Source organism: Bos taurus, chromosome 3, assembly GCF_002263795.3.
Source record: "Bos taurus isolate L1 Dominette 01449 registration number 42190680 breed Hereford chromosome 3, ARS-UCD2.0, whole genome shotgun sequence".
Classification (NCBI taxonomy): Eukaryota; Metazoa; Chordata; class Mammalia; order Artiodactyla; family Bovidae; genus Bos; species Bos taurus.
The window spans coordinates 92262249-92279696 of NC_037330.1; the positions used below are offsets into that span (position 1 = coordinate 92262249).

At 37.9% G+C, this 17448-nt stretch overlaps 1 protein-coding gene across 7 annotated transcripts in view; it reads left to right on the forward strand.

The window, feature by feature from the left end:
- The first annotated feature begins 167 nt into the window (after positions 1-167).
- IFT25 (intraflagellar transport 25) overlaps positions 168-17448 on the forward strand; it is a 75201-nt gene continuing 57920 nt past the window's right edge. For 4 of the 7 annotated variants that reach the window (XM_015465597.3, XM_024989714.2, XM_005204606.5 and 1 more), the window contains exons 1-3: positions 168-239; positions 9898-9968; positions 10670-10782. In XM_015465597.3, the coding sequence (XP_015321083.1) occupies positions 227-239; positions 9898-9968; positions 10670-10782 (197 nt within the window). In that variant the 5' untranslated portion in view covers positions 168-226. Of the gene's footprint in view, positions 416-671; positions 755-830; positions 909-9897; positions 9969-10669; positions 10783-17448 lie in introns of those variants that run through there. The other 3 variants (XM_059884870.1, XM_005204607.5, NM_001076412.1) reach the window with 3 other exon arrangements.

The following is a 17448-nucleotide window of genomic DNA, read 5'->3' on the forward strand; positions in this document are numbered from 1 at the left end:
GGCACAAAGCTAGGGAAGGTGGGACACAGAGTGGGAGGGAGTAAGGAGGGGGCTGGGGGCGACCTGGCGCCGTGAGACCGCGGGGCCGGCGGGGGCGGGCGGGGGGGAAGACTGGGCAGGGGAGGCGCGCCTGCGCGAGACCCGGCATGAGGGGCGGGGTCGGACTTGGAGGCGGGGCCGGGCCCAAGGCCGGCGACCTGAGGACCGAGGGGTCCGAGCTGGAGCTATGAGGACTGCGCGTGCGTGCTCGCGCGAGAGGGGTCGCTTGGGTCTCACAGGCCCCAGAGATCTAGCTTTGCTCGGGGAGGGAAGGTTACGCGTGCTCCGACCCTTGTCTAGGGAAAGGCCCTTGCCTAGGGAAAGGCCCTTGCCTACTGAAGGCCCTTGGGCGGGGCTACGGCGCTCAACCCGCGCGGTAAAAAGGACGGGGGCGTGGTCTGGGGGCGGGGCCTGCAGGCGAGGTGGCGCGTAGGAGCCGGGAGTACAGCTGTGCGCGACCGGATTTCGACGGCTAGGCGAAAGGGGGCGGAGCTGGGGCGTGGCTGGGGGCGGCACGCAGCGCAGGGTGGGGCGGGGGCGGGCGGAGCCTGTGGGGCGGGGTGGGGCGAAGAGCCAGGAATAGGATTGCTTGCCAGGAGGCCTGCGGAGAGGGGGGAGGGGCGGGGCTGTAGGGAGATCCCGACTCCCCGCGTTCCGCGAGCTCGGAGCTAACCGGAAACAGGCGAGCGGGGCTGTGCGGCCAGCCCTGGGGGAGGTGGGGTCCTGGCTGGACGAGGTCGTAGGAGGGGGATGCTGGTGGGGGAGGAAGCGACCGAGCGTGGCCGGTTATTGTGAGGAGACGCGCGGAGAGGAGGCGGAGGACGGCGGGCGGGTGCTGAGGGGACCCGGATGGTGGAAGCCTGACGCAGGTCTGTTCTCTGAGTCCTGGAGACAGTAGTGGCAGCCCACGAAATTTTTGGAAGGCAGAAATAATGTTTTGACCCCCCAAAAGGGGAAATCAATTCCGAATCGAAATTAATAAAGGTATCAAGATGTAACCTATCAACTGGAACGTAACCCGTATACTTAAGGGTTGTATTTGCTGTATTAATAGGATATGGGCTCATATATTTTATGTAATTGGGGCCGGGCGTCCAAAAGTATGTGTTTGGAGCTCTTGGAGGTCTTGAAATGGCTTTGAACTGGAGGTGAAAGGGTGGCTAAGTGGCACTAGGTTTAGAGGAGGATAGGCATCAGGGAAGTCCAGGGTCAGGGAATTTTAAAAATGCAAAGGATGGCATCCCAGAGTTCACCGCCTTTAATGAACTGAGGCCCTGAGTGAAAACAAATGAATTAAGTACGGCCTCACAGGACGGGGAGTTAGACTACACCCTGAACCTGCATTTTTGGAGTTACGAAGCAGCATATCTGCCGAGTTGTTTTTTGGGGTTCTTTGGGATTGGTTTGCCACTTTCTCGTTAACTACAACAAAAACCTTTAAAGTGAACCCAAATTCTACCACTTCTTGTTATTTGAATAATTCCACCCAACAGAGGAAAAAGGAAGGATATTGGTGGCTATGCTGCTGCTGCTAAGTCGCTTCAGTCGTGTCCAACTCTGTGCGACCCCATAAGATGGCAGCCCAACAGGCTCCTCTGTCCCTGGGATTCTCCAGGCAAGAATACTGGAGTGGGTTGCCATTTCCTTCTCCAGTGCATGAAAGTGAAAAGTGAAAGTGAAGTCGCTCAGTCGTGTCCGACTCTTGGCCACCTCATGGACTGCAGCCTACCAGGCTCTCCGTCCATGGGATTCTCCAGGCAAGAGTACTGGTGTGGGTTGCCGTTGCCTTCTCCATTGGTGGCTATAGGAGGTGTGAAATGAGTTTTGTATTAAAGTTTGCTTCCTTCAGACAAGTTAGGTTATAAGAATGTGAGGTTAGAACAAAACTGAACATTTGGAGATTATACTCTCTTCCTTATTCATCTACTACATACACATCAATGCTAGATATATTTCTCTAAAATAACGCTTTTGTAAAGCAGGTTCTCTCCTTGCTTTACAAGTCTCTAACCCCCACGTTGTCACCCACAAATAGACTACCTCAGGATTTTCCCACCTCTACACTATTCACATTTTCAGTCAGATAATTATTTGTTTTAGGGGAGTGTCCTGTGCATTGTTGGGTATTTAGTAGCATCATGAAATGCCCAAATGCTTCTAGATGACAGTAGCATCACCCCCTCCCCCAACTATGGGCATCCCTGGTGGCTCACATGTAAAGAATCTGTCTGCAATGCAAGAGACCAGGGTTCGATTTCTGGGTAGGGAAGATCTCTGGGAAAAGGGAATAGCTACCGACTCCAGTACTCTTGCCTGGAGAATACCATGGACAGAGGAGCCTGGGAGAGTACAGTCCATGGAGTTGCAAATAGTTGGACACAACTGAGTGACTAACACCCAGCCCCCAGTGTGACGGCCAGATTGTCTCCAGAAATGGACAGATGTCCCCTGGGGGGGCTAAATCATCCCCAGTCCAATTGAGAACCACTGGACCACAGGCTACATAAAGCCCACCATCTTTACTTGGCCTTCAAGTTTCCTTATCTACATTTCCTAGAATCTGATTCAGTCTAAAAGAACTCCAGTGCAAGTTTCTTCTAAAGATAATCACTTAGTTGTCTTCTTGGACACTTTAAAGCGTGGAAAAGATTAAAAATCTACTTTGTAGGAAAGTTCTTAAATCTATCATGTCTTCCTTCTTAAAATTCATACTAGAGTGACATTCTAATCCTTTTTCTATTTATGAATATTTGTGGTATTAAAACTTGTAGTCACATTTCTCTCACTAAATTACCTCTCCTTGAAACTATTCTTTGAGCTTTTTCCACATTAACATAGTTTATAGATCATCATGAACTTTTTGTTCTCCTCTGAACAATATCAAGCCTGACAATGTCCTATTTAAATTGTACTATCTAGAACTGAACACAGTATTCTAGATGTGGATCCCACTATTTGCACATAACAAATTATTAGTTTCATGCTTGGCCATCTTCCTTGACTCTGAGCTTAAAGGCAAAAACCAGGTTTTAATAGGCTCTAGTTTCATCCACCTCATTAGAACTGATTCAAATGTATTCTTTTTAATGGCTGAGTAATACTCCATTGTGTATATGTACCATAGCTTTCCTATCCATTCATCTGCTGATGGACATCTAGGTTGCTTCCATGTCCTGTATACGAGATGGCAAAAGAGACACTGATGTATAGAACAGTCTTATGGACTCTGTGGGAGAGGGAGAGGGTGGGAAAATTTGGGAGAATGACATTGAAATATGTATAATATCATGTATGAAACGAGTCGCCAGTCCAGGTTCTATGTACGATACTGGATACTTGGGGCTGGTGCACTGGGACGACCCAGAGGGATGGTATGGGGAGGGAGGAGGGTTCAGGATGGGGACACATGTATACCTGTGGCGGATTCATTTCAATATTTGGCAAAACCAATACAATATTGTAAAGTTTAAAAAAAAAAAAAAAAGGTTTTAGTTACCATCTTTGTCTTAGGTTTACATAGTCAAAGATTAACTACATTGTATCTTTGCATTACTAGCACAGTGCCTGGCCCTTAGTTGGTTTTCAAAGATTTTAATAGAATATGGTTCCTTCCTGACTCTATTAATAGAATTTGAAGTAACATTCCTTTGCCTTTGAGGGCAGATACAGTACACTCTTGTCTTATAGTGAGTTTGCAATCAACTGATCCTCTACCTTTTATACTTATGGGTGAAAGGTTGGCAAACTTTTTCTCTAATGGGCCAGATAATAAATATTTTAGGTTTTATGAGCCTTATAGTTTGTCACAGCTATTCTCTGTTACTATAGCACAAAAGTAGCCATAGAGAGTCTATAAATGAATGTGTGTGGCCATTTCCAATAAAACTGTCCATGGACATTGAACTCTGTGCATTTCATATTTCATATAATTTTCATGTGGCACAAAATATTTTGATTTTGAAAAATATTTTAAAATGTAAAGACCATTCTTAGTTCATGGACCATACAAAAACAGATGTCAGGGTAGACTTGATTGTCAGGCAGTAGTCTGCCAATCCCTGATCAAGACCATTCCTGGTGTGATTGACTTTTTAAAGTCTGAGTATAGGCCTTTACTATTCTTATTATATATCTTATTCATTGCAGTCTATCTTTTTAGCTTGCTCAGATCTCTTTGTGTGCTAATTGTGTCATCTAGCATATTAGCTGACATCCCAGCTTTGTGTCCTCTGCAACATTGATAAACATTTTTTCCATCCTTAATAAAAATGTTGACTGTGATAAGGATAGAGGTCTTCACAATTCATTCTGTTCCATTAATCATTATTCTTTGAGTATAACCGTTCTGAGAAATAAATATCTACCTAAAGTACTGCGTATCACCCATCCATGTTTATTCAGCTAGTCCACAGGGTATCTTGAGGTACCTGGTCTGAGGTTTGTTGACGTGTTCAGAAATATTTCTGATAGGTAGTAACTCTATGAAACAAACAAAAAGAAATATTTAAGTTTGATATAACTTTTGAATTAATGTTACTGTTGCTTTCCAATTTTGCTACTTTCTTGTTTATATTTTCAAAGCCATGCTTTTAATACAATAAAATTTAGTAATTTTAGAATTTTGTTGAAAATTAACATCCAAGTACTTCAATCGTTATTTCCAGGAATTTACCATATTTCTTGTCCTCAAACTAAGGGTTAACAATGTTCATGCAAACCAGTTCCCTGGTATCAATAGTATTAAAAGCTGTTATAAAATTGGCAAGAAAAAAGGAAAAATAAAAACATATTAGCATATATGCCTTTGACTAATCTTACCACGGTTTTTTAACAGTATCAATACTAGATTTTATCAATAGAATTACAATAGAAAATGAACTTCATGACAATAAACAAAAACTAGGAAGAAATAAATAATTTTGTCAGAATATAAATTTCAAAATTGACTCAAGAAGGTATAGAAAGCCTGAAAAGAACTGTTGAAATAATAGGAAATCTACACACAAACATTAGTAGACTTATAGGATCCAATAACCTAGCAAACAGAAAAATAAGGGAAATTTTCTGACTTCTTGATGTTAGGGATATAGTCTAAATTCCAAATCCAGACATGGACTAAATAACAACAACAAAAACAACTATAGGCAAGTTTCACTTAGAAATATATTTGTAAAATTTCTAAAAATACTAGGAAACTAAATCCAACTATGGATAAAAATACTAATATTATACCTTGGCCATGTAGATAGATTTTATGCTTCAAACTGGGGATGCTATAACATTAGAAAATCTTGATTTATCACATTAGCAACATGTACAAACATCTATATGATCACTTTAGTAAATGTTAGAAGAGCATTTGATAAAATTCAGTGTTCATTTGTGTTTAAAAGAAAAAAACTAAAAGAATTTCTATAACCCAATGAACAGTGTCTGACAGAAATCTTAAGTGAGCATCACATTTAATGGTTAAATGTTAGAAATATTCCTTGTATGGTAAAGAATAAGACTTTTAAAAAATAGTTTTTTTTAAGATCACATTTATATAATGAAACCATAAGGTGTCTAAGAGTGAATCTTATAATAAAGATGAAGATATGTTTGTAGGAAACTATATAGTTTAAGGACTTAGAAGACGGCTTAATGAAAAGATATTCCAGATCCATGTATTTGAAAACTCCTTATCATAAACATGTCTCTTCTCTCCAAATTAGTCTATAATGGAATTGAATCCACAGCAGATTGAATTCAATCTATAATGGATGTAATCCACATCTCAAAAAAAATTTTAATATAATTTAATAAAACTGTTTGTAATAATGTATAAAGGATAGAACCAAAAAACATTTGGTTTTAAATAGGGGAAAATTTAAATAGGGGAATTTACCTGATGAGATACTATGATTTTATTCTATTTTATACTGTCCTTTTACTTTCTTATTTAGAGATTGTCTCTTGAAAAGAGTACTTAGTTGTTTTTTTTTTTCTTCAGTCTGATAATACAGTATTTGATTTACTAACATTTAATGGAATAATCTGTGTATTTGTACTTAAATCTGTCTTCTAGTAATTTATTTTTAATTTGTCCCGTCTTTTTTTCTTTTCTGCCTTTCAGATTTATCATATATTTTATGGTATTCCAATTTTTCTTCTCTGTTGACCTCCTTCCTATAACTCTTTATTTTTTTTAGTGGTTGCATTATCCTAATTCTAGGATTATAACATGTATCCTCACCATATTACTCTACTTTGAATTAATAGCATATCACTTCATGTTCAACATTAGAACTTTGCAAAAGTACTTTACAAAAAGTACAGCCTCATTTGTCTTTCTCTTTTGTGTTATTATTGTATCTGTTACTTTAATCTGTTAAATTTCTACCGGTCCTTGATATTATTTTTACTTCAGTCAGTAGTCTTATTTTTTTGGCCCCACCACACAGCAGTGCAGGATCTTAATAACCCGACACACAGGGATCAAACCTGTGCCCCCTTGGGACTTCCCTGGCAGTCCAGTGGCTAAGACTGTGTGCTTTCAATGTAGGGCATGGCTTTGACTCCTGCTCAAGGAGCTGAGATCCCACATTCTGTGTCATACAGCCAAGAGATTATTTTTAAAAAGGAAAAAGAATGTTTGAAAAAAGCACTGCACCCCCTACAGTGGAAGCATGGAGTCTTAACCACTGGACCACCATGGAAGTCCCCTATTCAGTAGTCTTTTAGAAATTTTAATAATATTCTTTATGTTAAAAATAAATATATTTACCATTTTTAGTTCTCTTCACTCCTTCCCACAGACCCAGAATTCAACTAGGAATCATCAAGTACTTCATTTTATGGGTCTGCGTGTGTGCTAAGTCACTTCAGTTGTGTCCAACTCTTTGCATTGATAACAAATATTTTCAGTTTTTATCTTTATTTTGCTGTTACGTTTAGAGGATATTTTTATTGAATATAAAATTCTTTATTTTTTCATTCGGCACATCAAAGATGTCATTCCATTGTCTTTTGGCTTCCACTGGTAATGATGAGAAGTCAATTTTGATTCTTCTTGTTGTTCTGCTGCATATAAGATGTTTCTTGCTTGACTGCTTTTAATTTTTTCTCTTTCTTTAATTTTCAGCAGTCAACTAAGGTGTGCCTTGGTGGGATCTTCTTTGTATTTATCCAACTTATGGTTCACTGAACTTCCTGGATCTGTGGGTTTATGTCTTTCATAGATTTTGGATATTTTTCAGCCATATCACCTTAAATTATCTGTCTGTATTATCCTCTTTGTCCTCCTCTTCTGGGATTTTAATTACATGTATTGATATTTCCAACTAGTTTGATATTGTTTCACAGGTATGATGCTCTGTTTTGTTTTCAATTTTCCCCTACTCTATTTCATATTGGATTATTTCTATTGACCTATCTTTTAAAGTTCACTGACCTTTTCTTGTGTCTAATATGATATTAAACCCATCAAGTGTGTTCTTTATTTCAGATACGGTATTTTTTCAGTTCTGGAATTTCCATTGTGTTTCTTTTAATAGTTTACATTTCTCTGCTAATTCCCTTTCTTTTCACCCATTTTGTCCATCTTATCACTGAATTCGCTAGTTGATTTATAATTCCAGCACCTGGGTCATCTGTAGATCTACTTCAAATGACTTTTTTTTGCTAAGTTTTTGTTTTTTAGAAAAGGTTTTATTTTTTAATTTTTATTGAAATATAGTTGATTTACAAAATTATTTTAATCTCAGGTGGATAGCATAGTGGTTCAGTATTTTTATAGATTATAAGTTATAACATAACTCCATTAAAAGTTATTAAAAAATAATGGCCATAATTCCCTGTGCTATTCAAGTGACTTTGTGTGTTTGACACTGTGCTTAAGAACAACAGAAGCAGGTGGGTTTTTTCCCAGAAAGAACACATGTTCTTTGTCTAATAGGGTAAGAGATCACTTCAGTCCAACTAAGGGTTATACTAGGATTGGACCAAGTTGTAGTTTTACTTTGATAGTTTCATCTTACCTCTGATTTCACAAATTTGAGAGTGAGATCAGTTCCTTCCTTCATCAGAGCTTAATCTAAGTACCCAAGACCATAGCAACCTTTTTTTGCTTTTTAGCTCACACCTAGTTTCCTGTGAAACTCCACTTAGGGGTTGATTTCCTTGATCTTATTTGGAGTTGAGCTGGGTGGGGACTGCGATACTCAGATGCACTTCAACTCTGCTACACATAACAACGTGGGTAAATCTCAGACACATTATGATGAGTGAAAGAAGCCAGGTATAAGTGAATACCAACTGTATGGTTCCATTTACATGAAGTTAAGGCAAAATTTATTGTGTTAGAAATAAGGACCATGCTACCTTTGGGAAGGAGAAAAGGGTAGTGACTAGGAGGGGGCATCAGAAGGGCCTGTCTCAAGTGCTGGTGACACTCTGTTCCTTTATCTGGGTGGTGGTTAACTGGGTGTGTTCACCTTGTGAAAATCTATTGGACTGTATACTTACGATTTGTGTTCTTTTCTGTATGTATGTTGTAGTTCAAAAACAAAGAAGGTGTATATGATGGAGGAGCAGCTTTTGCACACACACACACACACACACACACACACACACAAAAGTTAAAAAGAAAAATCAAGCTATAGTATAGAAGATATTTGCAATGCTATAACAAAGTATTTGTATCCAGGCTTTTTTTTTTTTTTAATTTTCTACAAATCAAAAAGAAAAGGGCAGAAGGAAAAATAGAAATCCAATAGAAAATGGGCAAAAGATAAGAAAAAGCAAATAAGAGGCCTGAGTGGCCCGTGAACATGAAAAGATATTCAACCTCATTAGTAATCATGGAAATTCAAGTTAAAATCATATTGACATACCATTTCACACCAAAGAGATTGACGAAAACTGTGTGACAATACCAAGTTGGTGAGAATATGAGGGAGCAGAAACTTTCATATACTACAAATAATACTGTATTAGATTTAGAGATCAAATCATCAATTATTGACTTGGAGATATACCAATTCTAAATTTCTACAATTTTACTTCTACAAAGAAAAATATGGTTTATTATAAAGATTTTCTCCCAGATGTGCCTATGGATACATGCACAAAGATATGCATTACAAATTTGTTTATAATAGCAAAGAATTGGAAACAGACCTAAATAACCATCATTAGAGAAATGGAGAAATGTCTTATAGCAGTTAAAATAAATAAAGTAGATTTATATCTTGAAGACATAATATTGAATGAACAAAGCAAGTAGCAAGTATACACCATGAAAGCATCTAAATTTTAAAAGAATAGTCCATACTGAGGTATGCTCAGTTGCTCAGCCGTGTCTCACTCTTTTGACCCCAGTACTGAAGTCCACCAGGCTTCTCTGTCCATGGAATTTTCCAGGCAAGAATACTGGAGTGGGTTGCCATTTCCTCCTCCAGGGGATCTTCTTGACCATATATGGTAAAAGTATAAAAATAATAGTCAGGGACTTCCTTGGCGATCCAGTGGTTAAGACTCCACACTTCATGGTAAATTAAGATCCTGCGTGCCACACAGCATGGCCAATAAATAAATAAAAATATAGTCAGGGAGAATATTCCCCAATTTCAGAATAGCTATTACCACTGGGCAAGGAAAGGAATAAGGACAAAAAAAAGTACATATGGCAAAACGTTAACATTTATTAAATCTGGGAAGTTGGTATATAGTTATTTAATATATGTAATATTCACTGTACCCTCTTGTTTATTTGAAATAGTTTTTTTTTTTTAATTAGACACTTGGGCCAGCATATGAAGTGTATTGGAAGCCTTTCTCTCTTTTCCAAACACTATTCATCTTTTTAATTCTTTACAGATACAGCTTTCGTTGTCAATTTGCATCTGTATATTGCTTCGTGCCCTATCACCAGCAGATCAAGTAGGAAGGTGAGTTTTGATGTAATCTCCTCTGGTCTTCCTTCTGTCTTACCCTCCAGGGTTCATGGAAGAGCTCAACAATATCTTTTCAATGTGCTTTTTTATCAAACTTCAAATATTACTCTCCAACAGAAATGTCTAAGTTCATGAACCAAGTGACTGATTTAGAATTTAATAATAAGTGAAAAGTTGCCTTCTCTCTTATTTCACATTTCTGCTAAAAAAAATGATGATAGGTATTTTTTAAGATTTAAATAATGGTGCTTACTACTTCAGTTGATAAGTGTATGGATAAATAGGTACAGAGTCTATTTTTATACTCTGCATTTTTTAAATTTCAGAAATATAACAATACAAATACTTTTTAAAAACTTAACGTACCAAGTCATGTTATTCTAGCTTATTAACTGTTTCCAGATATTTATTGAGGATTTTTAATTTTAGAAGCAGAAAAATTACGTCAGTGTCAGGGACTTGTTTTCTGGAGTAGAGTATTGGAAATACTCATATCTTACAGATTATCCCTGGGAGAAGTCAGAAGTTTATTTACGTACATAAACATGCTGGAGTCCCTCCCACTGGTTGAATAACTTGGTTGTTAAGCTGTGTGCTAGGCAACAGACTTTCTGTCTCTTCCTTTTCTCAGATGAAGTTCAGAGAGGAAAAAAGTTGTTTTTGTTTTTATCGTTTTGTTACTGTTTTACTTGCAGATTAAACACTTTAAGATGAGAAAAGTTGATCTTTGTTTGAGCTCTGAAGGGACTGAAGTTATTTTTGCTACATCAAGTGATGAAAAACACCCACCTGAAAATATGATTGATGGGTAAGAGTTACTCTTTTTTCTTCCTTAAAGTCTTAACATTAGGTCAGTGAACCCTATGAGTACTGAGATTACGTATTTTATAACAACTAGCACTGTTAAGCATAGTTTAATAAATGTTTGGTGAACTGAATTACTTGATTACGCACTTTAATACCATCCTGGAGCTAATTCAGTTGCGTATATTTAGGTTTTTTATTATTTTCTTGATAATTCCTAAACTGAACTTTTTCTGAAAATAGTTATTTAAAATGTGGTCTGTCGAGGCAAAACTTCAAACAAGAGCTACCTCATTTTTTGGAAGTATACATTTTAATATCTGGCCTGTTTTCTTTCTAGTTTAAGCAATTTTTGCTGAACTGAATGCTTCATTTCTTGCTATCCACCTGCATTTTTCAGTTCTTAGCTTCGTGATATCATTCCAGTTATCACTCTTCACTGTGCTAGAGCTTATTCTAGATAGAGACATATATCATTCTCAGACTTTTAAGTTCTAAGAAAAAAGTAAATGGTTAACGGAAGAACTTTAAAAAATACAAAACTGAGGTATATAGGACTTCCCTCATTGTCCAATAGGTATTACTCCTCGCTTCCCTATAGGGGCTGAGAGTTTGATCCCTAGTTGGGGAACTAAGACCCCACATGTCACATGGTGCAGCAAAAAACACAAATTTTTAATTTTAATTGAGGTGTAAATGATTTACAGTATCATGTAAGTTCAGGTGTACAGTGTAGTGATTCACAATTTTAAAGGTTATATTCATGTATAGTTATTATAAACTATTGGCTATAATTGCCATGTTACACAATATATCCTTCAGTTCAGTTCAGTTCAGTCGCTCAGTCGTGTCCGACTCTTTGCAACCCCATGAACCACAGCATGCCAGGCCTCCCTGTCCATCACCAACTCCTGGAGGCCACCCAAATCCATGTCCATCGAGTCGATGATGGCATCCAACCATCTCATCCTCTGTCGTCCCCTTCTGCTCCTGCCCTCAATCTTTCCCAGCATCAGGGTCTTTTCCAATGAGTCAGCTCTTCGCATCAGGTGGCCAAAGTATTGGAGTTTCAGCCTCAACATCAGTCCTTCCGATGAACACCCAGGACTGGTCTCCTTTAGGATGGACTGGTTGGATTTTCTTGTGGTCCAAAGAACTCTCAAGAGTCTTCTCCAACACCACAGTTCAAAAGCATCAATTCTTCGGCGCTCAGCTTTCTTTGGAGCTTATTTATTTTATTCATAGTAGTTTGTACCTTTTAGTCCCTACCCTATCTTGCCCTTCCCCATTTCCCTCTCCCCACCAATTTGTTCTGTATCTGTAAGTCTCTTTCTTTTTTGTTATATTCACTAGTTTGTTTTATTGTTTATATTCCACCTGTAAGAGGTTCACAATATTTGTCTTTCTCTGTCTAACTTATTTCACTAAGCAAATAACCTCTAAGTCCATCCAGGAAGAACTCCTTTTTTAATAGTTCTGGCTATTTTATTACCCTCTTGAGTTCTCTTTCTTGGTATTTATACACTGATCTGAGTTTGACTCATAGAATTATATAATTTTAGAGCTGGAAGACATCTTATCTAAACCTTTCATTTAGACTTGTGGTAAGAGAGGTCTAGAGAGGTCAGGTACTAGTTCTAACTATTGAAAGCAGAGCCAGTTGTAACATAGGTCTTGTGGCTGTTCGTGTTCTATTGTGAAGTCCATGTATCTGGATAAAATTCTAGTAAATGGACCTGTTCTTTAAGCCCAGTTGTTATCTCCTCTCTGACATCTGTCCCTTCCTTCAGGTAGGCTGCTTTACCTTTTTGTTTGGCTCCAGTAGCATTTGATATTTACCTCTATTACCTTATTTATTCTTTTGTTGTATAATTATTTATTTTTAATGTACTACTCCTCTCACAACTGGAAGTTTCTAGAAATCATGACACTATAACTTCTTCATCTTTGACTCCACAATGTCTTAAAATATTTGTTGAGTAGCTTGTGAATTCAGAGAAGGCAATGGCACCCCACTCCAGTACTCTTGCCTGGAAAATCCCATGGATGGAGGAGTCTGGTGGGCTGCAATCCATGGGGTCACTAAGAGTTGGACTCAACTGAGCAACTTCACTTTCACTTTTCACTTTCGTGCATTGGAGAAGGAAATGGCAACCCACTCCAGTGTTCTTGCCTGGAGAATCCCAGGGACAGGGGAGCCTGGTGGGCTTCTGTCTATGGGGCAGCACAAAGTTGGACATGACTGAAGCGACTTAGCAGCAGCAGCAGCAGCTTGTGAATTAGATCATCAAAGATTAGTCATACATACAGTCACACATACTTACATATATGCATCTATTAATGTGCATTTGCATAGAGCTTTATAGTTTCATAGATGTTATGCTATTTGACTCTCACAGTAAGCTTGGGGAATAAGAGGCCAAAAAAAAAATATTTTTTTCAACCTCATTATAAAGACAACAAAAACTATGACTAGAGGTAAAATGATTTTCTCAAAATCACACAGATAAGCAAGTGGCAGAATCAAAACTAACACTCATGTCTTCTAACTCCCAATTTCTCAGACTTAAGGTTTGAATAAAAAAACTTAATATACTTGCCTCTTAATCCATAATTTTTTACTTCCTGAAATTCAGGTAATAGTTATTTAACCCCACTCTGCCTTAGAAAAAAGATATAAATGTGGAAACTGCTATGAGGGTCACAGACCTATAGAAATTTACCTTAAGTTGTTTGCCAGAAATGGCAATCTTCCTAAGAATACTTCTTGTCTTTGACTGGAGATAAATCACATTTCCAAGGTAATATTAATTTACCTTACACTTTATTTTGACCTTTCTTTCTCGGGAGTATGTCTGTAGATCATTTAGATTGGCTGTTACACATAATGGATAATATATAGTATAGCTTTATCAGTCCATGCTAATGAATAAGTATGTAATATTTTTTAGATTAGACAAAACTCGTTAGTATAGCAGAGTTTTCCCGAGAGAACTCCCTGGTCATAGCAAACATGCTTTTCCAACAACACAAGAGTTGATTCTGTGTATGGACATCACCAGATGGTCAATACCGAAATCAGATTGATTGCATTCTTTGCAGCTGAAGATGGAGAAGCTCTATACAGTCAGCAAAAACAAGACCAGGAGCTGACTGTGGCTCAGATCATGAACTCCTTATTGCCAAATTCAGACTTAAATTGAAGGAAGTAGGGAAAACCACTAGACCATTCAGGTATGACCTAAATCAAATCCCTTAGGATTATACAGTGGAAGTGACAAACAGATTCAAAGGATTAGATATGATAGAGTGCCTGAAGAACTGTAGACAGAGGTTCATGACATTGTACAGGAAGCAGTGATCAAGACCATCCCCATAGAAAAGAAATGCAAAAAGGCAAAATGGTTGTCTGGGGAGACCTTACAAATAACTGAGAAAAGAAGAGAAGCTAAAGGCAAAGGAGAAAAGGAAAGATATACCCATCTGAATGCAGAGTGCCAAAGAATAGCAAAGAGATAAAAAAAATCCTTCCTCAGTGATCAATGCAAAGAAATAGAGGAAAACAACAGAATGGGAAATACTAGAGAATCTTCAAGAAAATTAGAGATACCAAAGGAACATTTGACGCAAAGATGGGTACAGTAAAGGACAGAAATGGTATGGACCTAACAGAAGCAGAAGATATTAAAAGAGATGGCAAGAATATGCAGAAGAACTATACAAAAAATATCTTCACAACCCAGATAACCATGATGTTCTGATCACTCACTTAGAGCCAGACATCCTGGAGTCTGAAGTCAAGTGGGCCTTAGGAGGCATCACTACTAACAAAGCTAGTGGAGGTGATGGAATTCCAACTGAGCTATTTCAAGTCCTAAAAGGTGATGCTGTTAAAGTGCTGCACTCAGTATGCCAGTAAATTTGAAAAACTCAGCAGTGGCACAGGGATGGAACAGGTCAGTTTTCACTCCAATCCCAAAGAAAGGCAATGCCAAAGAATGTTCAAACTACCGCACAATTGCACTTATCTGACACACTAGCAAAGTAACACTCAAAATTCTCCAAGCCAGGCTTCAACAGTACGTGAACCAAGAATCTCCAGATGTTCAAACTGCATTTAGAAAAGGCAGAGGAACCAGAGATCAAATTGCCAACATCCGCTGGATCATCGAAAAAGTAAGAGAGTTCCAGAAAAACATCTACTTCTGCTGTATTGACTACACCAAGGCCTTTGACTGTGTGGATCACAATAAACTGTGGAAAATTCTGAAAGAGATGGGAATACCAGACCTCATTACCTGCCTCCTGAGAAGTCTGTATGCAGATCAAGAAGCAACAGTTAGAACTGGACGTGGAACAACAGACTGGTTCCAAATTGGGAAAGGAGCACGTCAAGGCTATATATTGTCACCCTGCTTATTTAACTTATATGTGGAGTACATCATGCGAAATGCCAGGCTGCAAGAAGCACAAGATAGCCAGGAGAGATATAAATAACCTTAGATATGCAGATGACACCATCCTTATGGCAGAAAGTGAAGAAGAACTAAAGAGTCTCTTGATGAAAGTGAAAGAGGAGAGTGAAAAAGTTGGCTTAAACCTCAACATTTAAAAAACTAAGATCATGGCATCCAGTCCCATGACTTCATGGCAAATAGATGGGAAAACAGTGACAGACTTTATTTTCCTGGGCTCCAGAATCACTGCAGTTGTGACTGCAGCCATGAAATTAAAAGACACTTGCTCCTTAGAAGAAAAGCTATGACAAACCTAGACAGCATATTAAAAAGCAGAGACATTACTTTGCTGACAAAGGTCTGTCTAGTCAAAGCTATTGTTTTTCCAGTAGTTAGGTATGAATGTGAGAGTTGGACTATAAAGAAAACTGAGCACGGGAGAATTGATGCTTTTGAATTGTGGTGTTGGAGAAGACTCTTGAGAGTCCCTTGGACTGCAAGGAGATCCAACCAGTCCATCCTAAAGGAAATCAACCCTGAATATTCATTGGAAGGACTGATGTTGAGGCTGAAACTCCAATACTTTGGCCACCTGATGTGAAGAGCTGACTCATTTGAAAAGACCCTGATGCTGGGAAAGACTGAGGGCAGGAGGAGAAGGGGATGACAGAAGATGAGATGGTTGGATGGCATCACCGACCCTATGGACATGAGTTTGAGCAAGCTGTAGGTCTTGGTGATGGACATGAAAGCCTGGCATGCTGCAGTCCATGGGGTCACAAAGAGTCGTACATGACTGAGCAACTTAACTAAACTGATAGAAAACTATATGGAATAAAGTACTTACTGACCTGATATCTGAACAGAGCATATCAGAGACTTAATTCATATCCATTTCCAACACATATAGATAGACTTTATATGGTAGATAGTAAAACTTATTATCTGCTCATAAGTTGATTTATCTAAATGGGAGTAACCATAGAGTTATTTGGAGAAAACAATACTATAAATTTGCCCCTAATGGACAGTGTCCAATTCTTAATTTCCCCAGAAATAGTCTTTAAAAGTGATTATATTTCTACTTCCTCTTGACTCTTTTTTTGACCCTTGGTATTTAACATGTCAATGAAACGGAGAAAAATTCTACACAAGAAACAAGTGAGTTAAGAAAAAGTAGGAGAGAGAATTGAATCTTTTGGCATAATGTAGAAGAATGGTAGATTTGCAGTTAAAATTCCTGAGTAAGTGAACTGTGTGTGTTACTTAGGACTAAGAATATATGTTATTCTTTAAGCCTCAGTTTCCTGGTGTGAAAAATGGGGCTAATAACACTTTCCCTGACTCAGAATTGTGAAAAAAATTCCATGACTTTTTTCTTATTATCACATAGAGATAATAGATGTTGAATAGTCAATAGCCATAAGGCCTTATTTTAAAGGAAACTACTATTTTAAAGACATCATTATACTTAATTATGGTGATTCAGTTGTATGTTATTTTAAAATCCAAGTGCATCTCAGTTTATCTTTGGTATTATTATATTGATCATGTTCATTAAAAGCACCCAAGAGAAAGCATAGGGCAAGTAAAAATTATTTAATTTACTTAAATGTAATAAAATTTTAAACCATTTAAATGTAAATAAAAATAAGTTGTAAAATATTAAACATAGTATAAAAAAATAAAGAATTGTGAGTTAGGAGACCCCCGATTCTATTCTTTTCTTTTTTGTAATAGCTTTATTGACATATTATTCTCACACCATAAAATTCACCCATTAGGATATACAATTCAATGGCTTCCAATATATTCAGAATTATGCAGCCATCTGCACAATCCATTTTAGAACATTTCAGCATCCCAAAAGAAAACGTCATACCCCTTCACAACCACCCCCTCTCCCCACCGGCCCTAGGCAACCACTAGTCTACTTTTGTCCCTATAGACTTGCTTATACAGACATTTCATGTCAATGGAATAATTCATATGTGGTCTTTGGATTCACAGTCGAGGTGTTGGAGATTTTTCACACCTTTCAGGAATGAAAGAGCAGCTAGACAAAAAAATTAGTAAAAATTAAATGATCTACGTAACATTATTGGTTACCTTGACTTTTGCATTTATAGAACATTATATCAGCAATGATACATGTTATTGAACATTCACTGAAATGAACCGAGCCATTAAATAAATCTTGATAAATTTCAAAA